Here is a 25,212-nt window from a genome sequence, read left to right as displayed (position 1 = left end):
AGAACTTTACAATGAGGGGATGTACGTAGGGAAATTCACCCCAAAATGTACGTTGCGCAGTGGATACCCTTAAAAGCGTTCACGTCCATGTAACGTGTGGTGGTGGGCACCATACGCACGTTTTGCCTGTTGCTCCGCGCTGATTTGTCTTCCCCCTCGTTTCTCCTCCTTTCGGTTACCTCGGTCACTGCAACTTACAGGACCACCAGGGGTGCATGCTCAGGTCCTTCAGGTTCAGCTTCTTCCTGTGCTCCGCGTGTAACAGTTGCTGCGGGTAGGGGGGAAAAGGGCATCAAAATGGGCAAAAAAATGAAGCCAAAAAATGGGCATAAAATGGGCGTAGGAAGGTGAAAAAAGGAAACATTGGTCCGCACAAAGAAGGCCGCTTCACCGATTGACCAATTGACCGACTGACCAACCGACTGACCAACCGACCGACCAACCGACTTGCCAACCGACCGAACGAAGACTCACCTTGATGATGTTCTTCAGATCGCTCGGCCACTTGCGCGTCAACTCGAACTTGTCAAAATTCATGTCGCACTTGACAAAGTAGAAAAAGTCTTCGTCCTGTAACGGGTCGGAGCATTTCCACAAATTCCCATTGGTCCATATCCAAAAAAAAAAGACACCCAACATAAACTTGTCCGCACTCGATACGTCAAAGTAAAATTGTTTCCGTTTCTCCTGATCGGTGATGTTCTTTAAATCCCTCAGCGGATTCTTAATCTTCATCGTATCATATTTCCAATAAATCTTCCAACATTCGGGCGGCATATAAGCTCCTTTAGCAATGGTAGGTTCACACGACTCAAACAAATACAACCGATTCACATCCTTTACGTGCCTCAAATTGTACGTATATATTGGAGTACTTTTAGACAAATCACATAAACGCATCTCATAACTTTCGGAAATTAAAATATTTTCTGGAGTTAAATCTAAGTGCGATAAACCTGCATCATGTAATCTTATTAGTAACTTCAAGCACTGATATAGAATGTAGCTTTTCTCATTGTTGCTTATTTTCATATTTAACTTCTTCTGCCTTCGGTCGATAAAATCTAAAATGTCTTCACTGAAAAATTCAGATACGATAACAATGTTGCCACTTATGTTGCATTTTAAGCGTTCAGTCAGAATATCATTGAACAAGGCTAAACTGTTAAACATGGACTTAGGTGGAATGTTGTACTCAGATGGTTCCTTCCCATCGGGCTCGTATAAAATTCGGTGCAACTTGGGAGTTATCCCTGGGTGATACTCATTCAAAAAGGCTAAGGAAGTTGCCTCCATGACGAAATTCTCCCCATCTGTTACGTACTCTCCATCGTATTCATTCATTAAGTTGTACTGTTTGATCCATATATATATAGGGATCTTCTTCAAGAACAGCTTCACTTCATTCTTACCGCTCCCATCCTTTGAAGGAATCACCGCTTTGTACATCTGCTGCACTCGGTTACTAGACTTAGAAAAACCTAACGTCGGGATAGATGTCAATTGCCAATCTGCATATTGCACTCCGTTAAAATAGTAGTTGTGTGCACTATGTAACATTTTCAGAAGAGATTTCTGCGCCAACTTCCAGTTGTATATACACTTGGATTTTATTTGTTTCTCTATCACATTGCTCCCTCGACGTATCGGCTTGCTTATGCATTCCTTGAAAGGGCTCATCAACGAACCTCCACCTACGCCAATCACTCCTCCTCCTCCTTGGTTGCACGTCTGGAAGCCACCCGACACACCGTAAAAATCGCTGTGCACATGTCCCGCTAGTTGAGTATGCAGTGGAGATGCCACCTGCGGGTGTATGCCCACACCTAATTGTGCTTGCATCTGCGGCGTCCCATGCGCGTTTATCTGTGCGTTCATTTGGGTGCCACCTATCTGAGTTCCCATTTGTGAACCCATCTGGCTAAGCCCCTGCCCTTGCATTTTCGACGCATGAAGAACGTCCATGTTGGGGAACAAATTTTGCTCATTCTCGAACGTAGGAATAAGGTTCTGATCTTTAGATGCACCGCTCTTAAACTTATTCCATATTTTCTTAATTTTCTGCTTCGAAATCATCAGCATCTGGTTCTTCTGATCCTTCACGCTATCACATTTTTTGGGCGGCAACATGTAGTACCTCTTACCTGATGCGTAATTCGATTCTGGTTCATTGCACACTCTCGTGCTTCTGTTAACCATTCCGTTATAACCGTTCCCGTTGTAACCGTTCCCATTGTAACTGTTCCCATTATAACTGTTCCCGTTGTATCCGTTCCCGTTGTAACCGCTCCCGTGGTAGTTATTATTGCCCATGTAGTTGTAACTACCGTTGTTCTGCCTTCGCGCCATCTGCGAGTCTTCCCGGGTATCCACTCCCTTGTCTGCTTGCACATGGTATGCATCTCTTCCCCCAATAGCCGGTACTCCCGCCACAGCTGCCCCTTCCGCAACTGCTCCTCTGCTTCTAATACCCATGCTCGCAACTGCCGCTCCAGAGTTGTTCATCGTTTCCCCATTTTTATTCCCCCCCATATCCCCACTGCGACCGGATCCATAATACGTGTTCGTTGGATTGCTCTTCCTCAATTCGCTAGTCAAATCATAATGAGTATTATTGCTTACGATATCATTAAAAGTGCTAACTGGGTTCTCGTATTTTATATTCCTTAAAATGTTCTCCGGAATTGTACTCTTAAAATATTCCTCCAAAGATTCATCATTTTTTTCATTTCTGCTATAATCAGGTAGTTGGCCTTTTATTAGCGTCGTTTCATTCTTCTTCTTGTATAGTGCCTCGTTGGGGATGTGCCCCTCGCCGTGGACGGAATCCCTATTACTGGCGTTGTAATTTCGACTACCTCCCTTACCATTGGTGCTACTTGTCATATCACCAACAGGAGTGCTACCCTCCATGCTAATCGGTCCTCCCTGTACCTTCTTCTCACTCATTACACACTTCTTCTCCAACAGATTGTTATTTCGGCCTGGTGGGATAAGGGCCTCATTATTATAACCTCCTGCCAAGTAAACACCCATTCCGCCCTTATTCGGCTCACCTCCAACAAGTTCAGAAAATACATTTTTTTCTCCCTCCTCTTCAACATAGTTAGGGCCATTACTCACCACAGGGATGTTCCCCCTGTTGTCATAAATTAACTGCTTTTCCTTCTCCAAATGGAAACTTTTCGTGGATGGAGAATTTTTAAACTCCAAATTGTTAGCATCCGTATAGGAAGAAAAGTGCCCCGAGGTGATGACAATACCCTCCTTGTCAATTACCCTATTAGAATAAACTCCAGAATGATTAGCAACAAATTGAGGGATGTCCTTCACAGAGGAGGAACATTCTGTGGTGCTATCATTCATATTTTCTATATCGTTGAAAATGTCCTGATGATAAGCAATTGCCTTCAAATCGTCCTTCTTTCCATATAGGCAATCTGTACTATCCCGTTCGTATTGATTTCCCCTACTTCCACTTGTTTCCATCCCCATGTAGATTACGTCTTCTGTGCTGCACTTGTCTTCGTCTTGGATATCATGACCACCTCCATGAAAACCATTTCCCCGAACATTGTCACTCCATTTATTTCCCATCAACATATCGGGATAGTTGGCCAATCTTTCCTTCCCATCACCATCGTGTAGGTTCCCTCCCCCATTAGCGACTGTGCCGCCAATGCAATAATTAGTAACTTCCATCTGGTTGTCCTTACCATGCGAATATGGATTAGTAGGTACACCTTCCTTTTCACACACAACACTATCTGCATGATTATACGGCACAACTTCACTGCTGTTGTCGTTCTTTCCATGAACATACGCATTGGTATAATACGCGTTGTCCTTACTCGGGATGGAGAAATTCCCCGTGCCCATACAGAAAGGCTCGCTGTCTTTTGCACCATTTCTATTTCCACCATTAATTATATTCTTCTTGGTCTGATCGTCTATCATTTTCGCGAATATTTCCTTTTCCTCTTTTGATATGTTGCTACAATCCGTTGCAAACGTGCCCACGCTTAGAGCCCCCAGTGAAGCCCGCTCCACATTGTTCTTCATTCCACCCGCGTCCATTCCGTAGGGGGAACAACTTTCTTCGCCTTCTTTTCTCTCTATGGAGGAAAATTCCTTGGGATAAACGCTCTCTGCGTTATCCCTGCTTTTCCCGCTGCTACCTGTGCCACTTCCTCCCATGGTTTCATAATACTTCGTACTGACAACATTTCTATTGTACATGTTACCATTCGAAGAAAGCTCAGTATCCATCCTAACCATGCACATGTTGTCTCCATCTTCCTCCATGTGGTCCCCACTTTCCGGAAGTCCTCCTTTTCCCGCTTGGTTCGAAAATTCAGGGGAATTTCCAAGGTACGCCTTTTTCACACCTACTTTGGTAATCAGAGAAAGAGGGATGCCTCCTTCACTGGTTGTATCCATGGTGACGCCATCAAGGGTGTCTGTCTTGGAGAACTCTACCTCAGTCTGCACCTTCTCGCACTTCGACACATTCACCTTATTTCCTTCCTTCCCACTGTTCACACACTTTATTTCCTTCGATTTGGCCTCCTTTGCGGAGTTGCTCATTTCATCGGCTTGACACTTCTTCTCCATATCATCCACCGCGTTACTGGTCTGATTCGCATTTTCCAAGTCTAGCGTTTTTTCATACTTCACGGGAAGGTACTTACTAGCCTCCTCCTCATCATCATCATTGATGCCATCACAGGGAATCGTCTTCGACTTGCTATACTCAACCTTTCCCGTGGACTCAATCATTCTTTAAGTTTTTATAGGATTATAAGGTGGGGGTAATATACTATATGTAGGACACCCGGTACAGAATTGCACAGATGTTCTTCTTCCTCCTATGTCGTTACAAATGAGTTCTGGTCTGGAAGGGGAGAAAAGACAACAATACCAGGATGCACTATCACTAATTTCTTCCCTTTTCGTTCCTTCTTTTGGGGAAATACAAAGTGTAGCTTTCCCGTTTCCACGTGGTAACCTCCACGCCCAGGGACAACGTATCAGTAAAGTAGACTCACCCAGCAGAAAACAAATGCAAATGCATTCGAACTTGGAGTGCTAACTATGGACACACCTTCCTTGCTCATCACACCTATATGGTGTCATTAGGGGTGTTGCACATTGTAATACGAGCAGGCGAATGCTTCCGAACGATAAGGAAAACGGGAAAAAAACATGCAAAATTAGCAAATAAAAAAAAAGGACGGAGGAAAGAGCAGACTACAGGTGGATATTTGTATATATGTATATAATACTCATACACACAATATATGAATGCACGTATGTGTGCAACTATCCACCCATCGGGAAAATATAAAACGAAGTTTCATTCCTCCGAAAAAATAAGCCAATGCGTGGGTTAATATATAGTCAATGCAAATGTGAAATGCAAAACTGAAAAATTGCATATACAGAGATGTTCCCCCTAATGTGTGGAGCTAGCCAAACAAAAAAAAAAAAAAAAAAAGGAAAGAAAAGGTAACAACGAAATAGCCACACACACAGAGAGTGTTTCTGTAGGGTCATTGATAAGTGCAGTGCACAAGGCGCACAAAAACGGAAGGAGGAGAAGAGAAAGCTGCGAAAAAAACAGATATGGACAAAGGTCAAAAGTGTCAAACGATAACGTTCTGCGAAAAACACATGAAAAATGTGTGAAGGAGCCAAAAAGGAACCAAAAATCATAAAAAAAAAAAAAATAAAAAAAAGGTAAAAAATTAACACAATAACAAAGCAATACTATGCAAGGGTTACACCAACGTAACGCCTAAGTTGTACATTATGTCTTTACACGCGCTTCCTACCTATTAAAGGCAAAGAAACGGTGCGCAGTTGGAAAATGGTGAATATGCTGTGATATTGTGTACTAACAGACAATGATATTCATATATTGCAATGGGAAAAAAAAAAAAATGCCAGTGTAGTGCGACAAAATGTAGCAAACGCAGTGAAGAAAAACAAAATAAATGATACTGGCGCACTCTTACGAGAGGGTGCGACGAACAGGTACACAAAGAGCCATGTGGTCTAACAATCTAAAGTGTTATCGTTTCACCTGGCTACAAATTGTCTGTATATGGAAAACAGTATTGAACTAGGAAAAAATTCATATCTTCACGCATGCGATTTTTTGCCTGGTGAAGAATACGCCGTGGTGAAAAGAGGGCCCCTAAGGAGCCATTGTTAGCTCCTTGGTAAGAATAAAAGAAAAAAATATACATATATATTTTTGAACAATGTGTGGATTGTGTGCTCGGTGTATAATGCAGAAGAGTTCTCACTCGTGAGATGAATGGTCATGCCTTTTCACTTCTTCTCATTTCTTTTTTTCCCCCCCCCGTAAGGGTCATGCAATTCCGCCAAAAATGGCAGTCATGCGCTGCGGACGTTGCGCTTACACACTGATATACAGGCATACGCAGGAGGATGCCTACCTACCAACGTGCATTCAAAGGCTCATATGCACATGTGTACAATCATACATTCATGTCCTTGGCGCGTAAGAAACGCTGCTCCCGCAGGTTTAAACGTAATACACATGCGTATGTACATAGGTGTAAGTATGCACAGATATATATTTCCCCCAAGAGGCTTAAAGATTTATGCAATTACATAGAAATGAACTAGAAGACAGAGGGGAGGGGGGCTACGTTTATAATGAACTCTTAATTCACTTAATTATTCACAAGGTGTGTGTACTCGAAAGTGGAATGCCAGGACAGGGTGTGTGTCAGAAATATAATTGCAATGCATTGGGGTGGGTGGAAAATGTATATTGGACAGTAAAAAAAATGGGGAATGAAGTAAGCAGATGGTTTGGACATGTGATGCGCACAAGTTGTACAGACAACAGGTCGGGATATGTATGCACAGAGTCACACTCACGTGCGTGTCTTCGATGTGCGCAGCGCCGGGTGTAAATTATTTGTCGATTGAAAAGCTGAACACGCAGTGCGCAGCTCGAGGAGCGCAACCTTAAGCAGGTGTTCACAAGGGTTGACAAACAAAAAAGCAAAGCGGCATTTTTTTTAAAGTGGGGAAAGCGCAGAAGCGTAAAGGGTGTGAAAAAGGTAAGTGGCACGGAAGAGTGGGTAAACTGTCAAAATATGTATGTTGAACAAAAATGTAAACACGAGAAAACACGACAAGTGCGACCAATACGATGGATGAAATAAATGTGGGGAGGAGTCAAAAATAAACAAACATGCATACGCAGGAAAAAAAGCTGGTCAGCCAAAGAAAAAAAAAAAAAAAAACCTTAACACATTGTGTCAAAAAAAAAAAAAAAAAAAAAAGCTTTAACACATTACGTCAAAAAAAAAAAATAAAAACGCTAATTTGTTCATACAAAATTTATCAGAATAGCAATAATTTTTTTCATTTATTTTATCACTCGCTTTTGGTTCATTTTTTTCTGATTTATTTTCTGATTTTTTTGCTGCAATTTCGATCGCTTATCTCTTTCTCCCTTAAGATCAAAGTTACGAACTGCTTCCCTGTGAGAATATATTGAAACTTGAAAAAAAGGACATTCGTTCAGTACGAGCGCAATTGTGTTATGCTTTGTAAAAAATAAATAAAAAAAAAAAGAAGCAAATATAAAAAAATAAAAGCTGCTTGCCAGAAAGTTCAGGATTTTTATTCTGTCAAATTTAAAGATGGTTGGAGTTTGTCTCCCTCGTGTGCTTCGGTATGATGACTGGCATTTCGTCATCTGGCCATAGTTGCTATTTTGTCACAAAATTGCCACCACTTTATTGCATTTTATTGTTTTGAATGAATTGTATTTTTTTTTTTTTTTTTTTTTTTTTTGAACACCTTGCTGATCAAATTTGAACGTATTTACGTGTCCACGTGTGCGATTTTGTATTCAGTGCGTGTATCCTTATGCGCATATTGCCCAATCGTCCTCGCAACCCGCAATGTTTACGATCGCATACGCATATTCGTACACTGCGTGTGTGTCAATATGCTACAGAGCATGGTGATCTGAAGCACACACGAATAGTTGAGAGCGCATATGTGTAATGATGCGTATGAATGTGTGCTCCTCTTCAAGGGAGGCGCGTTTCCGCTCATGCTTTGCACTTGCACATATGTATAATTACGCATATGCATCCGTTTATATATAAACGTACACTTGCCATCGCTAAGTATGCACGACTCAGTTACACATTCACGCGCAGCTACGTGTAAGCACATATATACACATGTCGCTGTTTTGTCATGGTATACCTTGACAAAAAAAAATAGATCAAAAAAAAAAAAAAAAAAAAAAAAAAGAGCAACCAGTGTATACATAGAGCAATTTCGTGTTACAAAAAATGTGCAGAAGGTGTACTACGATGATGACAATTTACGAAAGGGAAAGATGTAAATGTTAATTAATTTTACTTTTTTGTTTTATTGCATTTTTTTTTTTTTTTCTTCCAATTGGCACATTATATGAGTATTTCAATAGGGGAGAAAAAATACGGCTATACACATTTTTTAAAAATTCCCAAGCATATTGTTACTCATTCGTGAGAATATTTTAAACTTATGGGGAGTGGAATACTGATCATTCTGTTTTATCACATAGAAAAAATCTTGAAATTTCTTTTTTCTCACGCACGGGATGCAAGATAAAAAGTGCATACCATACCATCGCGAAAATTGGAGGGTAATTACATACGCACTTTCGCTTTTCTTAACCAATTTTGCCAGCAAATAGATCACCTATATATGAACATTTGCAGATGTGCACATGCTCGATATGTGCGCCACATGCTACGCACACGGAGTCCAGTTCACGAGAAGGAACCTGCTCTTACAAATGTGCCTTCCTTCTGACTGCTCTTCCGCCCTGCGAAGTGCACTATTATGAAGGCATTGCGATGCGTATTAAAATTTGCCAAGCAATTCTACTGATGATCCTAACACAGCACATACGAGTATGCATATGCGATAGCTCTCCGTAGTGATAAATATATTTTCTGCTAACATGCATTCCGCGGGTTAGCGTGTGAAAAAAACGTTATTCACGGAGTAATTTGTTTCTTATATTTTTGTTTTCTTTTCACCCCTCCCCCCTCTGTGAGTTAAAAGGGGAAAAAAAAAATTGAGCACTTTAAAAATAACCTTTATGAGCCATTCGAACGAAAAGCTCCACATCACCTGCAGTGAGCTCATCAAAAGGATCAAAGGGTAATTAACATTTTATCAAATTGTAATGAGCCCTTTTTTTTTTTTTTCACTTTTTCCTCAAAATTGTTGGCAGCTTTTAAGCTTTACATGGTTTGTGCACGAGTGTACGTACACTGCTATGCAGCATTTGTGGGTTCCCTTTTTTGTTCTGTTCCTGTCAGCAGTGTTTATGACTACGGCTAAAACATTTCACGAAGCAGAGGTCGCATTTTTGCGTAATTTCGCATTACCCAAAAAGGATATTCCGTTTCCATGCTTCCTCTTTTTGCAATGCTATTTTTTAGTGTTCATTTTTTGGGATATTCCAATCTGTATAGACTGTTCGTCAAAGCGTATTTTGCATTTTCACAACGATTGTCTTTCCGCCTATGCGGTATGTTCAGTAGAGTTACCGCTCCAAGTTTTCATTTTTCGGGGGTCAAGCCAGTTTGTCATTTTTTATTATGCCTCTTCTTTGAATTGGGTGACTTTTCTATGCATCACGTTCTCTTCACCATGAGAATAAAATATTTTTCATATGACCCTTATGTGTCTCTCCTCCTGAATATGTCTTTTTCGGAATACTTAATCTTGGGAATAATGTTGTTCGTTCTATGTGCACCAAGTGTCTCTTTGCTGAATTTTTATTTTTTTTTTCCTTGCACATGGTAGGCGTTCACTTTGGCTAGCTATCATTCGGCTGGCTCAAATTTTATCACCCGACGAAACTGGCGCTTCGATGTACAACTATGTCGATTCCCTTTTTTGTGTGTATGTAAAACAGCCAAGTTCGAAACACGTGAAAATTTGTTATATGTTTTCATTCTTTCCTTGCGCTCTTTGTCGAAATTTCGTTATCTCTCCCACGAAGGTGCAACTATCGTTTAACGAGTCACTAAGGTAATTCCCATGTACACTTTTTTTTTTTTTTTTTTTTTTTTTTTTTTTTTCGCTTGTTTGCATCACATTTTGCCTGAACAGGTCAGAAAAAAAAAAGTGTCCTCCATCCAAATCAATAGCTTTTTCATACCCCTCATTGCGAATGAAGAATTGAATAAATTTCAGCTGCAAAAGAATTGCAACTTCGCAGGGATTATTAAAATATTGATTTTGTAAAACAATTGGAATATTCAACTTTTTGAGCAAATTCTGCAGAAAGAAGTATTTATTTCGTATGTCCAATATGTGTGCATATCTGAATTGTTCTTCGGTTATGTAACCATATCTGTAGAATATGAGAAGGAGTTTTATACAGTCGGAAAAATCATTAACAATGTGCGGGGTGCAGGTGTCTGCTTCTTCCGTTTTATCTTTAAATAGGACATAACTTGCGAAGCTTTTCAGTATGCGGTCCTTCCATTTGATCTCCCCCGATTTCTTTTCCTCCTGATTTCGGGAGTTATCGCCACTGAGATGTACTTCCTCCTGGTAATGTCTCCTCGGTGTAACATTAAAGGGGTTGTTCAGCGTCTCCCTATGGAGGGGCACCTGAAATTTCCGAAGTGTTTGGTTGTACCAGTTTAACAAGGGAGTTGCTATTTTGGTTAAAATGGTGAACTCGAATTTGCTAAAAAGCTGTATTAACAATATATGAATTTTTTTTTTTTTCTGTTCATATATATCCAGTGAAGAAACCATGGAGTAATAATATGGGTTGTTTCCATAAATGATGGACAAAGCTTTTTCCAAATTTTGAATTGCACATTTTTTTTTCATCGCTTTTGGAAATATGCCTTTAATTTCCACGTGCGGGTTGTAAAGCTGAATTAGCTTTAAAATTAAGTGCCCATTCTGTAGCTCTTCGTAAATGTTTTGTTCATTTATATATTTTTTACTTAATTGGAGACTATTTAGCCAGTCCATAATGACCGAGATGGAGGACATATCCAGGCATTTGGTCTTCTGCAGGGTGTCTTTATTTTTGGCAAGGTTCGTCTGCTTGGTAATTTCATTGTAGACACTCCCCTTGTGTGCGCAGATGAGTGGCTTCATTGGGGTACTTGGGGATACTCCTACTTCCGTAATATACACACGTGGAGATCTACGTGCGTTCTCGTCCTCCACCAGATGAGACTGCTCTGACCAGTCAGCGGTAAGCAGTGCCCTCTCAGCTCCCCCCAAAGGCACATTCCCCGTAGCTCGATCTCTGTGCATATGAGAGGAGGGGTGCACACACGCGTGGCCGAAACAAAGGTGCAGGTAAGACAGGATGAGGCTTTATTCTTCCCTCTAACTTGAAAAAAAAAAAAAAAAAATTACTTTTATTCTTTTTTACATTTATCTCCTACAAAGATGACCATGCTGTAAAGTGATACTTCAACATTTTTAATGAGGGTCTCACCATTTAAGGAGGCCAAAGTTACTACTCGTTTATTTCATCAATCAGTAGCAACACAGGTCGTAAAACAAAAAAAAAAGGAAGGGGGAAAAAAAAATTGCTACAAATGGACAAGCAAGAGCAAATACGGTGAAACAACAAAAAAAAAAAAAAAAAAAAAGGCAGCTCTGCGTCTGAGCGAGCAGGGATGTTAAACAATCCTTGGTCAAAAAATTGGAAATAATTTTTTACGTGTGTTGTGCAGCGGACGGCTATTTTTATGTGGTCTGGAGGAGATAACGCACAAAATAGTAATTCGCACGGATAATTTTCCAAACGTTGGACTATATATGATATGCTGCATTTTTTACAAAACAGTAAAGATAGTAAGGTGGGGGAATGCTTGTCTTTCCTTCAATGTAGTACAAATCGGACGGGGTATTTTTCCTTCTTTTGGAGAGGCAACCAAACGGGTAGAGGAAAAGTTGTGAAAAGAAAAAAAAAAAAAAAAAAGGTGCTCACTTAAGTTCTCATTGTTGCACAACATATGGCTTCTTTTTTCTTTAATTTTTTTGGATCGTCTATGTGTTGTTGGTGCTATGTCGCTTCGTTAGCGTCTACTTCCACGTTTGCGACGTCCACTTCCACCTTCGCTTCGGCTACGATCACTTTCGCTTCGGCTACGTTCACTTTCGCTGCTGCTACATGCACGTTTGCTGCTGTTTTTACTTGCGTCGCTGCTTCTCTCGCTTTCGCTACCCCCCCTTGACTTCCGCTTTGATTTTTTTTTCAGATACTTTTTAATTTCGCCGTAATTAATCTTGTATGCACATTCCATGCAGGCCCGCAGCTTCACCTTTGTCTGCAATTGGGTATGGAGGCAGAATGACATGATACAGTGGCGTGGCATTGTGGCGTGCATCTCGCCGCAGTATAGCGACTTGCGCAGGAGGGAAATCACCTCCCTCCCGTTTGACGACATTTGGAGTAGACGAGTCACACAAAGATCACCACCCCTTCCCTTACCTCCTTCTGAATACCCCCTTCGTCATAGCGAAAAAGAAATTCGTACGTCTTCAAATCAGTGTTTTCACAATCGTTGGCGGAACAAATCATATGTCCCTTCCCGCTCACAATTTCATCTTCCGTCCTCCACCTCAGACCGATCTGCGTATTCGTGGAATGAAGTAAAAGCGAGGTGAACGGATCAAACAAAGAAAGAAGGTGAGAGAGAGAGAGAAAAAAAAAAAAAAAAAAAAAAAAAAAAAAAAAAAAGGCACGCTTAAAACATGTGTAGAAACAACATAACGTACACGCAAAACGAGATAACGCATGGGTGAGTACCTTTTTCTCTTTGTATTCACTCAAATAGCAGACAACGTATTTATTGCATATGCTCTTGTAATACTTTTGCAGAAGGGAGTTATTTTCTTTGGCCTAAGAAAGGGAACGAGTTTGACGGATAAGAATGGTCATGTGCAGATGAGCATATCGTGAGGGTTTGCCCAACAGCTATCCACCCATTTATAAATTCTTGTCCATTTGCCTCTTCTCCCATGGATAACTCATTTTTCCTTACCGCGTCGTGGACAAATTGGTACTTCTTCTTCAATACGTCGTAGTCGTCCAGATACTTCCCATGATAACTTTCCATTTTGGTTTTCTGCAGAGAGTGCAGGGACATCATCAATTTGTGCCTCTCCATGGGGCTCAACCCATCGAACACAGTTCTGCGGGGGGGGGGGGGGGGGGAGAGGTTCATTTGAGAGTTGTTCGTTGTATGGGTAGGAGAATATATAAATACTTAAGTACTTGTGCATGTGTAACGTAGAGATGTCGCAAGGGCCCTCTTTCTATTTCCCCAAAGCTAGAGCCTTAAGTCTTTCCTACACTACAATTGTAGCTACTCACTTCGGAACTTGATAGCCACCCAAATTAACATAATTCTTCGAATCCGACGCCATGGTGGAATGTATATAAAGACAAGTCTGACTGGGGAGAGATGCGGACCGATTCACTATTCCTTCCTACTGAATGGGGGTATCCCATAAACACACAGAGAGGTTACTTCTGAATTCTCAGGTCTACACGGAAAAAAAGAATTGGCCATTTATCTCTCTCCCCAACCTGCTAGTGCACCATTTTACCCGCACAGGTGAAGAACCCCCACTTCTATTATCTTCAGGGGGGGGGAACGAGAAAAATGTTAAACAGGGGTGGTGATGCCAAAGGAGTAAGAAATACAGTACTGACTCAACGAGGTCAACTAAAAAAAAAAAAAAAAAATGCCAAATGCCCAAAGGGGGGAGGAAGTTGCCCAATCGGTATGTTTACGCGAGCCGCGTTAAAGAGTTAATTTGGAAGGGGGAGGAAAAAAAAAAAAAAAAGTTCGTAGAGGGTGACAAACGGAAAAGGGGAATTTGTTATTCGCTTCTCTCCACGTCACTTCTCCATCAAATTGTAACTCTTCATTCTTCTTTTCCGCGCCCCTCCTTTCTGCGAAACGCCTTGATGATGGAATCTCACCTCAAGAGTAAAAAAAAAAAAAAAAAAAAAAAAAAAGGGACATTCAAAGTTTTTCGTCACTTTTCCCCCTTCTAACACAACGGAAAACAACAAACTGGGTGCGAAAAAAAAAAAAAAAAAAAAAAAAAAAAAAAAAAATTGTGCAGATCCATCTACTTTCAAAGGGGAAACGATCTGCCCAACGCCTATCCCCCTTTTTACGATGATCCGTCTTCAGGTATTGGCATTTTTGGCTGCCCAGAGAAAGTCCTCCACACTGATTCCATCGTTCGGTTCCCGTCCTACAAAAGGGGTGTGAGGGGATACAATATGATGTATGTTTATTTAACCCTGGAGCGAATTATTTATTAATTTTTTTTTTTTTTTTTTTTTTTCATTTTTGCGACACAGACAAGCGCGACCATTTGGTTCAGCCCTCTCTACAACGAACCTGCACAGGCGATGACCCTCCGCACATGCCGAGCCACTGCGTCTCTGCACAAGTTCGAAACATAAAGAGGAGTGAGTCTCCCCTTACGACTCAAAATGTATTCTCTAAAAAATTTTTCGAATTCCACGGAACGGATGAACATGTCCGCATGCACATTACACCGCTGAAGGCAGTTGCGGACCAGTCGGAGTACATCACTGTCCTGCCATCGGTGGAATTCCTTCGTGCAAAATACATGTCTTAAACGATGTTCGACAAGTAAATTAATGTCTACATTACTGAGGTCGGTTGTTGTTGCTATGATTAAAACTTTTCCAGAAGCCCTTCTGTCGAATCCCCACTTGTTCTGGAAGTGAATTCTATCCAGGTGTTGGTAGAAACACAACTTTAACCTCTCCGTGAATTTACTACTACCATGGGATGAAGAGCCCTTAGTGTTGTAACATATATTTTCGATACCATCGAACAGAATTACACATGGCCCTACTCTACCTCCTGCATACACAAAAATATCATTTAAAAACTTTTCGGATTCTCCCATTACTTTGTTGAATACATGGGAGCAGTTTATCACAAGGGAGGTGCAGTTACATTCGTCGATAATTTTCTGCGCCAGGAATGTTTTACCCGACCCGCTCTTCCCATGCACTAATATACCCGTAGGCGGTTCTGAGCGAATCTTCTCAGAAGGGTGATCCCTCTCACAGGTGGAGAGAAAGAAGCGCACCACTTCTTCCCGCAGATTCCCTACCAACTCTTCCTCAGCTATGACACTGTCCAAACCGTTATCCTCTCCACTGTGTGTGTCGTCCTTCAGGAGGGAGACACTGCGAAGGTGAGAGACTTTGTTTGGACGACCACGCTTCTCCCCTTTGTACAATTCAATCTCGTGCGTGCGGATCACCGCATGGGATTCGGTCTGTAGATTCAATGTTTTATGGAAGAAGTTGCTCTCAGGGGTGTCCCCTCTGTTGGCACACACTCCTTTGGACTGTTCGAACGTATTCAGCACTTCACCCATATTGAGTAGTTCGCCTGTTCCGACAGACGCGCTATGCACCATTTCTCCTCGCCTCACCGCATGAATAAACCTTTCTCGACACTCATCTCTGCACAGCTTTTCCAAGTCCGCTTTGTTAAAACTGGTGGTAATTTCCGCTACTTGTTGGAGATTCTCCTTGGAACACAAGACTCCTTTTTCCTTAAACAGGTGGGCCAAGTATTGTCGTCTCTGTGCCTCGCGGAGGAAGGGGGGTAACTCGAAAGTAGGGAATTCAAAAGAGGCGCAGTTCGATAAGAACTCACCGAGGTGGTTGACGCCATGGAGGTCTGCTGTCCCTCCGTGTGTTGACTCTCCTGTGTGTCCCTCTCCCTCCGAAGATAAAACAAATGCATGAACATTTAAATTCAGCTCTTTCCACAGGTACAGATATTTGAGTATAACCTGAATGATACAACTTTTTCTAAGGGGAGGAATTTGTAGGTCGTTGAGTTTATCCATGTTTTTTATTAACAGGAAAGAGTAACCCCCGTTGAAGAGGTTCAGTCCCCTAGCCCTTTTATTCATTTTCGCTTTCTCCATTCGGAGAAATTTCTTCTTTGATAATGACTCTCCCGTCTGTGCAAGTCCCTTTCCTAGTCGACTGGACTCTACTAACATAGACACTCGCCTGAGCAACTCTTTCTTCGATACGAACTGTTTAGCGAGAGCTATTCGGGTGACAGATAGCAAAATATATTCGAGATTCTCATTGCACGGGTCTATGTCTTGAAGGGATCCCCTCCTCTGCGTCAGTCCTCTCACTCCTTCTTCCTTCTGTATAATTTCGTTTAAATTGGAGTAAATTATGTTATTCACGTATGGCCCGCGTTTTTCTGTACCACTATGCGCGTTGCTAGATGAACTACTCCTCCCACTGCTAAGTGAACTACTCCTCCCACTGCTAGGTGAACTATTCCCCCCCTTGCTAGGTGAACTATTCCCCCCCTTGATAGGCGTGCTGCTCCTCCCAACAGCTAAGTCTCCTCCGTTAAGAGTACCCACCGAATTGATAACATACCTGCAGTCACTCACGATTGGGCATCGCCCATACTGACCCAGATCAACCACAAAAACTCGATCACTAGCATAGACAAAAGGAAAGGAAAGAAACAAGTCTTCTAAGAACTTCTCCTTCTCACTCCCTTCTTTGCCCAGGACAAAGTACATATTAGTATTCATATGGTTTGTCACTTTTTTTTTGAAAAAGGTGTTCCATAATTCTACATCGAATATTTGCAAGTTCTTTATGACGAGAAAATTTATTAATTGTTTTGCTACATTCTTGTACACTGGGCCACTTTTTCGGAGGAACCTCTGTAGCCATACTTTTGACACACGTCGGTAGTACTTCGCCCTGCCGACGACATTGAACAGATACTTCCCTTTAATTGCTTCCTTTACTTTACCCCCCTTATGCGTCGTAGCCCCTTTGACTTGACTGTCATGTATGTCCCCCCGACGCGCTGCTCCCACCTCCACTCGGGAATCGGTGTCTACAAAGACTCTCGGCTTAAATCTCCGTCTGTTCCTTCTTTCCAAAAATTTTGCCTCCTTCATGCGCATTTCATTTTTGAGAAAACGTCTGTTTACAGTGAGGAACTCTCCCCCGATGGTGCTAGCCATCATAGGAGAAGTAGCACTCGCGTCTTCATCTCTCCGACTACATTTTCCCCTTTGTTGCTCTGTACGATCATCCTTCTGTAGGCACTCCACCACATTCAGGTGACACTCAGCGCAGGACAAATTTTTTATCCATTTGTACTTGACCGCTTTTTTTAAAACTATCCTTTGGTACTCATTTGATAAAACTTCCCTCGAACTTCCCTCCGCGTCCCATTTTTTCAGGTACGAGAAGGTCTGATTGCTTCTGCAGTAAACGCAGAAATTTTCTATCGGCGCCTGGTCGTTTCGAGAGCTCCTCATTTTTATTTCTTTATGGTGTTAAGTTGCCGGATGTCATACTCGTGCCAGGCGTTGGAGAGGTATTTTTGTTTCTGCTTTTTAACACATGCTACACGTGTAATGCGTCGATTTGTCAGAAACAAACGAAGGAGCATGGCAAGTTGCCTACAATTCACACCCCTGCACTTCGCTCCATCAGAAGGACCATTCATATGTGTACACAAGGGCCGAATTTCGTACGCGCCTACGTTATTTTTTGCGAGGTTGAAAAAGAAGAGAAAAAATTACCTCACCAGGGCAAGGGGAAAATACCTCCCTACAACTGCACGGCCAATTTTGATCGGCAAGGCGTTCAGAAATATATATGTATATATATAGCTATTTTTTTTTTTTTTTTGCATGAACGGTTCAGGTGAAAAGAATATTTCAAATAGCGTCAAAGAAAAAAAAAAAAAAAATATGAACAAAAAAAAAAAAAAAAAAAAAAAAAAAAACGAAGTGAAGCGAAGCGAAACCAGAATAACGAACGAGATGAAGTAGGAGAGGCATCCCCACAAGTGAAATGAAAAGATGCAGTGAGGGCTCATGCACATGGGGAAAGGCTAAAGTGTGACATGACGCGTTACACTCAAATGGCGAAATAGGAACACACTGAAGGGAGGGGGAGAAAAATGTCGATGAAGAAAAGGTTGACGAAGAAAAGGTTGACAAAGAAAATGTTGACGAAGAAAATGTTGACGAAGAAAATGTTGACGAAGCTACATTTCGAAACAACACTGACTACAAATCTGCGAATGTGTCCCCTGTCCACACCACTTGTATAGCCAACCATGAAAAAAAAAAAAAAGTTACGCCGAAATGCCAGGAAGATAACAGACCACCTCAAGAAAATCGAACAGGAGTGTAGTCAGTTAAGCAAACACATTAGGAAAGTAGAAGAGGAGAGTAGGTCATTTGTAATAACCACTGCTTTATTGAAGAAGTACCACTCTTATGTGGATAGTAATTTGATGAATAATGAAGTCTCCATTTTTTCCTCAAGTAGTTTTTTTCTAAACAGTTGTGGGATTGTTTTTTCATGGAAAACCATTTTGGAGGAACCCAAAAATGCGACTCAGGATGGATGCTACAGTGGTTATGTGGAGAGTCGTCATTCTGACTGCACATTTGGGGGGTCTCATATGACCGTGCACCGGACGCTTCACGGGACGAGTAAATTTCTGTGGAGGGAGGCAGAGGTTTCCTTTTCCGATGTTTGTAGTTCCCCTGGTAGCATATCCCCAGTTGGCAGTAATCCAATATCTGGGAAGAAGCCCAAATGTGGGAGGATAAATTTTCCCCGGGGTGGAAGGAGTTGGAGCGACTGTTCGGGGGATACGGCTGGTGACGATAACGGTGAGTTGTGGGGCGCGGAGGGGGAAAGGGGAAAAGTGTTCCCTGGAAAAATTAGCCAATTGTTGGGCCAAAAAATGGGTAGGAAGGAAAGAAGCCACGAAAAAAAAAAATGCGCGATAAAATCAAACCGTTCGTATTACTCTGGTGAGAGGGAAAACCCCTACACTAACGGAATGTTGGACTTTTCTGAAGAGGGCACTTCGGAAAACAGCAAACGCGATGAACGGAGCGTAGCTAACCAATTGAATGAATTTACTATTGCACCTAAAAATGAAGATAAAAGAAAATGTGAAAAATCTGCTGCCTTTTCCCCTTTAAATATGTCCGAGGGTGAACCTATGGCCCATGTCGGTGCAGACAGCGGAAACCGCAACGAGGACAATGAGAACGATGAGAAGGAAGGACACGATGATAAAATTTCTACCGACTCGTACATTAGTATGATCAGTAAGGGAAATGTCTTTTCCTTTTTTACGAACAAGAATGAGAACAAATACAACCCCTTTTGCCATTTTGTGAATAACGTAAAGAGGATTTTCTTCCTCAGTGAAAAGGAGGAAAATCAAAATGGAAGGTGCACAGGTGAAAAAGAGAAAAAAGAACTCATGAACTCGCTACGATTTAAATGTTTAGTGAAGTTCAAAAAAATTATAATGTACGCATGTGTGTGTCCACACTGCGGAAAACATTTCTACCTTTTGCTAAAGAAGAGCGGAAGGAAGAAAATCATGCCCAGGGTTTTGTCCCCCTCCCACTTTTTCTCAATAATTACCCTCTTGAGAGAACAGTGGAAGGATGCAGTTGAAGGGGGGATAAACACTGGGGACAACGATATCCCTCACTTGGATATAGCTCACCTAGATACCCATTTGATTGAATATTTTTCCGACTCTGTGATGACTCACCACGAGATTGGCAAGAACAGCGATGAGCATTTTTGCAACTGCTATGTAGGGATGGACGAGGGGGGCGGTAGCCTCTTCGGGGATGCCAACGTCTTGGCCTACTTGTGAAGGCGAAGTGGTAGACAGTATAGTGGTGTCCTGTTTGCGAAGTGTGTGCAGTTTTCCAGAATTGTCTTGACACCGCTGTTCACGACGCTAGGCGTTTATTGTGCAATCCCTTGACAACCTTCCAAAAAAAAAAAAAAAAAAAAAAAAAAAAAAAAAAGACCAGGCAGTTTTATCCCAATGTACTTACCCCGCATTTTTTTTTTTTTTTTTTTTTTTTTTTTTTTTTTTTGTCACAATTTGTATTTACTGCTCGTGTAGCATATCAACTGGTCTACTTTTTTTTTGTCTCAGTTATTAAACCTTCATTCGTGCACAAGTCTAACATTTTTTGAAAATTATGTGAGCACTCTTCTTTTTTTTTGCGTATATGTTTGTACATGCTGTTGCTACACCATCGTTAGACAGAAATATGACTGATCTGCAGTATCGGCAACCTTTTCAATACCGCATGTTTGGCCAAACTTCCTCCATCGTTGCTCACTTTCCCCAGTGTGGACGATCTCAGTGAAGATACTCTACACTCGCGCGATATGCTCGATAAAGGGAATTGAGAATTGTGGCAAAAAAGGAAAAAAAGGAAAAAAGTCTTTGCCTCATTCTTTAGAACTTCAAGGGTTTCTTTCACGACGACCATCACTATAGTTTATTTTATTTTTTTTTTTTTTATTTGGCTTGGTGAAAACTGGCCCTTCTTACTACTACGCTTACCGGCTCATCGAACCATTTTTTGTCTACATCCCGCCGTGGCAACGCTCGCAGGCGCAGTTGTATTTGCAGTTGTAGTTGGTCCAATTTTTTTTTTTTTTTTTTTTGGACCAAACTGGTTGAAAAAAAGAAGCAAGTATCGCGTTAGCTCTTCTCCCCCCTAAAGAAAAAAAAAAAAAAAAAACACAATACAACGACATACAACAGAACACGAGGCAACGAAACGGAAGAGAACTCGTCCCATTGAGAATGCGAACTCCCAATGGAAACGTGCAAGCTGAAACTCTTTCTTTTCTCCTTGCTCGTGTGGTAACGCACCCAGGGGAGAGACGCATGTTGCAGTGCCTCATTCGTACAGATCATTTATCTGTCGACATATATCCCCTCCTCACTGATGCCCCCCTCACACACACACAAACACACACACTTCAGCCTCTTCGTGAAGATCACCTTCTACAAACGATTCCGATACACTTTTTACCGAAATTATGAAGAACAAAAATTGTCCCTCTACTCTGAGGTATCCCCTCTGTAGATAATTGTGATTTTCTCACAAAGCCATCTCCATTTCTGTTGTCAAATTCAGACATACTGATGGTTCCGCTTGACTTTTTCCACTTCACAGGAATCCTTTTACTTCTCCTTCTATGATGACATCGTGAAATCGGAGAACTACCTGGAGGGCATAAAGTTGCTCATGTACTTTGAACACTATTGGAGGAGGCCCCTAGAGAAGAGGCGTGGCGGCTCGTCCAGTGTGATCTCCTCCTCTTTCACACATCACTGTGCACCGATCATCATCACTGTCCCATCTCTTATCGCCCTCCTTTTCAGACACGATGACAGGAGTGAGTACCCCAACACGATCAATGCCATTCGGCGCTTCAACATTTACCCCGGTGGGCAGAGAGTTCCTGAGAGGGTTCATCAATTTATAATATAGTTCCTTTCTACATTCTCTAAAACGCTAAACAAGCACCCACACATATGATGCTTCCATCATGTAGACACCCTTCGCCCTTCTTTCTATCTTCAGAAATTGTCCTGGGGATAGCTTGGAGGATGTTCAATTTAAAGGAGAGCTTCTTGACACCTTTCAATTTTTACGTCTACGCAGGTATGTCCTGGAAGCGCATAAGAGGCAACCTACCCTTCCTCCTTTCATTCCTATCGTTTCTGAAATAAATGTAGTTCCTTCATTAGAACAAATGGTGGACCTTCATTCCTCTTTCCTCTTTTTTTTTTTTTTTTTTTTTTTTTTTTTTTTTTCCTTTTCAGTTTTGCTCTCCCAGGCTGCCAGCATCAGTGTCTTATTCTTTTTCGCCGTTTATATGGGTAAAAATGGGGATTTACCCAAAAGGAGTGACTCTTTTTTTTTTTTTTTTTCTTCTCCTCCACCACTGATCTGCTCCTTTTATCCATTTCACCTTCTCAGGACGATCCTACATTTCAGGCGCTATCTTTTTAATGCTTTTTTTTTCTTGCTATAGAGAGAAATTCATCATGCGATTATCAGGTAGGTCTTTGGGGTGTGGATTTTCCCAAAGGGGAGGTAATAGATTTGAGTGATGCAAACTTAACATGCTTCTCCTCCCCACTGCAGCGTTTCCACTGAGAGAAAACTTCTCGTCAGTCTACATGTGGTGCAATATCCTACTCATTTATGCCATTTTACGGGAGAGGAAGGTGACAGACGGATGGACAAAAAAAAAAAAAAAAGAAAAAAAAAAGAAAAAGAAAAAAAGAAAAAAGAAAAAAGAAAAAAGAAAAAAGAAAAAAGAAAAAAGAAACTAATCGAAACAAGCAGGTTTAAGCCACCTTTTGGCTTCTCTATCCTTTAATTCCTTGATCGTCTCTACATTGAACCATCCTCCCCTACACCAAACATGCAGAAACAAAGTACCGCTTACCTGGTTTGCCTCTTCCTGTCGTCCTTCCTTTTTTTCATAACCTGGCAGTTCTCCGTTTTCGTGACACTGACCCATGTAGTGGCTCTCTTCGGACTAGATCTACTCGGATTTCAGATTCAGAAGGAGCTCCAGAGCATCCTCATTATCTTATCCTTCTCCTACGTAGTTTCCATAGTGGCAACCTTCTTCCCACGTTATTTGATGTGCACCTACCTGCCATTCGTGTTGGCCGCGCTGATCATCACGAATGTGATTTACCGAAGGGGAGGTGGCAGTACACATAATGGAAGACTTGAACCCGTTTCTAACCGAAAGGAAGATGCTCCTCGTGGGATAGACCCCTCTTGTACAACATTGCCCCTCCAGTTTCCTCCCGTACGAAGCCAAGTGGTGTTCATGCTGAAAAAGGGGTTCACGTCTATAGTGATTTTCCTGGTTCTTCGACTGATTACCATTGGAATGGAGAAGGATGATTCGCACGTTCTGTCTCTTCTAAAAGTTCGTCTGCATCTAAGTAGCCACAATTTCGATAGCATGATCTACAGTTTGGGTTCAGAATTCAATCCCTTTACCAAGTACATGTTTAGAATGATAAAGGAGACATCACTCCTCGAATACTTCCTCCTCCTTAACTTGATTCTGCTCCTCTATGTGGTGAATTATTTTATACACGTTTGGAGAGCTACACGAGGGGGAGGAAACGACAAACATGCAGGGCTCGATGGACAAGCAGGGCGCGATGGACAAGCAGGGCGCGATGAACAAGCAGGGCGCAATGTACAAACAGGACGCAATGTACAAACAGGACGCAACAAAGGCGTTCGCTTCGACGAGTTGCCTCCCTACGACAAAGGGGTAAAGGTTCGCTTCGAAGTTTTCCATGCGCAGTTCTTCTACCTGGTCATCCAATTTATATTTTTCGCCCTGCTCATGATGATCATCTCTCGGTTGCGTGTCTTGGCCCTTCCGCTGATGTGTCTACTTAGCAGTCTAGTGGGTTCTCCACATCTGCTTGGCGACATATACAGCATCACAAGAGAAAATTTCTTTCAACTGAGGTATGGGATATGCTTCCACTTAGGAAGCCACATTCTGCAAGTTGATCATCCCACATTTGCCCCATTCATCGGTTATGCTATTCACCACTGAACGGTGCGCTGCTTTCCCCCTCCCCCCCGCAGGGCGAGCAAGAAGAACTTGTCCAGCCTCGTCATCCAAGGGATCTGCCTCCTCGAATGCGCGTACCCATTTGCAAAGTATTTCCCGACCAACGAGTACATCAATCTCGCGGGGAATGATCCTGTCAACATGGAGAAGAACATGGATCTGATTGTGTGGCTTCGGCAAAATTTGAAGGAAGGTGAAGCGATCATTACAGACATTCCTACATCTAGCTTCCTTAGATCCACAACCAACTTTAAAATGGTTCTGAACCCACAATACGAAAATGTAGCCATGCGAAGGAGAGTGCAAGATTATTATATGTTCTCCTCATGTTTACCTTTCAGTGATGCAAAAAGGTACTACAAGGATAAATACAAGGTCCACTATTTCGTGGCAAATGTTTTCAGATGCGCTTCTACATCTACCCAAGTGCCTAATGTATTCAGCCTTGCTGATTTTGTGGGTTCTAACTATGCCAGATGTAGACACAAAACAAGTATGAGGTTCTGCCAGCGAGTGCTCTATGACGACAGGAATTATAAGACCCTCTATCGAAACGGAAAGTTCAGTGTTATTTATTTTGATCCCATAGATGATATAATCGATAATTCTCCTTATGAGCAGTTCGATGAGGGGAAGTACGCTGATATCAGCTTCTACATGCCTTGGATTTCCAGATGCATGAAAACAGATTTTAAGTGCCAGAAACATATTGTAGATGTAGCTAGGTCCCACCTCGATATTCTCAGGTACAACAAAATTGGATTTGCACTTTACCAGTTCGTGGAGCGAACGTTCCTCGCCGGTGCAAATCCAGTTCCTTTCAGGGAGGGTGATCTTCTCTCCGTGGGTACCCATACTTCTGACGATCCAAACCAACGGGGGCATAGCCTGGAGGCCCTTTTCCACCTGGCGGAGTTTTACGACTACGACATGCGCAACGCGAAGAAGGCGGGCGAGTTGTACAAGAAAGCCATTCACCTGATCACTTTTCCCAGTGGATTCGACATACCTGATCAAACTGACAACCCCTACGTGACCGTTCCCGCCTCGGTCCCCTTTGTCCCTATCTCGAAACGCATTCAGATGATTACGTCGTACATCTACTTCTTGCTAGATACGGTTTCATCCTATGGACAGGCCGACATTCTCAATCTGTACAAGAACATGGACCTCCTTGTGGTCGTGGCGGGTTCTGCGCTGGAAGACGGGTTCTACTACGAAGCGGATGCGCCTCGAATGAAGAACCAGCTCACCAGGGGGGAATCACCCACCCCTACAGCTGCGTCTCCAACGGATAATCTACACGCCGCCCAAATGATAAAAAGAACATTCAACGCAGGGGATCTAGACTCATCCGTAACTCTCCTTTGCGAAAATGCAACCTACCTCTACAAAATCAGAAGAGAAAACCCAGAGTACATTTCTATTTATAAAAGAATGTGGACGTTGGCTAAGCGCATCTCTCATATGAATGAATGTATTTTGAGCAGTTATCATATTTTTGAGGGAAGGCGAATTGGGTTCCTGGATTACTTGGCCTTCTTCTACCTCTACCGTTGAGGGGGTGGACCTGGAAGAGAGACACTACTTGAGTAACTCCAGATGTGCTG

General features: G+C 42.1%; 6 protein-coding genes across 6 annotated transcripts; 2 read left to right on the top strand and 4 right to left on the bottom strand.

Moving 5' to 3' along the window:
* Window positions 1-184: 184 nt before the first annotated feature.
* PKNH_0113200 (serine/threonine protein kinase, FIKK family) lies at window positions 185-4,779 on the bottom strand (the record flags this gene model as incomplete). The annotated part of the gene is made up of 2 exons (XM_002257586.1): window positions 185-268; window positions 475-4,779. 2 exons carry the CDS (start codon window positions 4,777-4,779, stop codon window positions 185-187), a joined length of 4,389 nt encoding a protein of 1,462 aa, XP_002257622.1.
* Window positions 4,780-10,005: 5,226 nt separating this feature from the next.
* On the bottom strand, window positions 10,006-11,187 carry PKNH_0113100 (conserved Plasmodium protein, unknown function; the record flags this gene model as incomplete). Its single annotated transcript, XM_039113757.1, has 1 exon — window positions 10,006-11,187. The coding sequence occupies one exon, from the start codon at window positions 11,185-11,187 to the stop codon at window positions 10,006-10,008; it is 1,182 nt and encodes a 393-aa protein (XP_038969379.1).
* A 692-nt stretch (window positions 11,188-11,879) lies between these two features.
* Window positions 11,880-13,476, bottom strand: PKNH_0113000 (conserved protein, unknown function; the record flags this gene model as incomplete). The annotated part of the gene is made up of 6 exons (XM_039113756.1): window positions 11,880-11,962; window positions 12,134-12,374; window positions 12,539-12,679; window positions 12,857-12,949; window positions 13,092-13,242; window positions 13,424-13,476. 6 exons carry the CDS (start codon window positions 13,474-13,476, stop codon window positions 11,880-11,882), a joined length of 762 nt encoding a protein of 253 aa, XP_038969378.1.
* A 775-nt stretch (window positions 13,477-14,251) lies between these two features.
* PKNH_0112900 (AAA family ATPase, putative) lies at window positions 14,252-17,433 on the bottom strand (the record flags this gene model as incomplete). Its single annotated transcript, XM_002257584.2, has 2 exons — window positions 14,252-14,319; window positions 14,469-17,433. The coding sequence occupies 2 exons, from the start codon at window positions 17,431-17,433 to the stop codon at window positions 14,252-14,254; spliced, it is 3,033 nt and encodes a 1,010-aa protein (XP_002257620.2).
* An 809-nt stretch (window positions 17,434-18,242) lies between these two features.
* On the top strand, window positions 18,243-19,820 carry PKNH_0112800 (conserved Plasmodium protein, unknown function; the record flags this gene model as incomplete). The annotated part of the gene is made up of 1 exon (XM_002257583.2): window positions 18,243-19,820. The coding sequence occupies one exon, from the start codon at window positions 18,243-18,245 to the stop codon at window positions 19,818-19,820; it is 1,578 nt and encodes a 525-aa protein (XP_002257619.2).
* A 967-nt stretch (window positions 19,821-20,787) lies between these two features.
* PKNH_0112700 (Dpy-19-like C-mannosyltransferase, putative) lies at window positions 20,788-25,162 on the top strand (the record flags this gene model as incomplete). Its single annotated transcript, XM_039113755.1, has 10 exons — window positions 20,788-20,834; window positions 20,958-21,045; window positions 21,151-21,224; window positions 21,360-21,424; window positions 21,562-21,642; window positions 21,804-21,860; window positions 21,961-22,041; window positions 22,129-22,211; window positions 22,418-23,493; window positions 23,617-25,162. 10 exons carry the CDS (start codon window positions 20,788-20,790, stop codon window positions 25,160-25,162), a joined length of 3,198 nt encoding a protein of 1,065 aa, XP_038969377.1.
* Between the last annotated feature and the right edge of the window lie 50 nt (window positions 25,163-25,212).

Source organism: Plasmodium knowlesi (assembly GCF_000006355.2).
Source record: "Plasmodium knowlesi strain H genome assembly, chromosome: 1".
Lineage (NCBI taxonomy): Eukaryota > Apicomplexa > Aconoidasida > Haemosporida > Plasmodiidae > Plasmodium > Plasmodium knowlesi.
The sequence above is the reverse complement of the archived record's forward strand: the minus strand, read 5'-3'. Positions and strand labels throughout refer to the sequence as shown.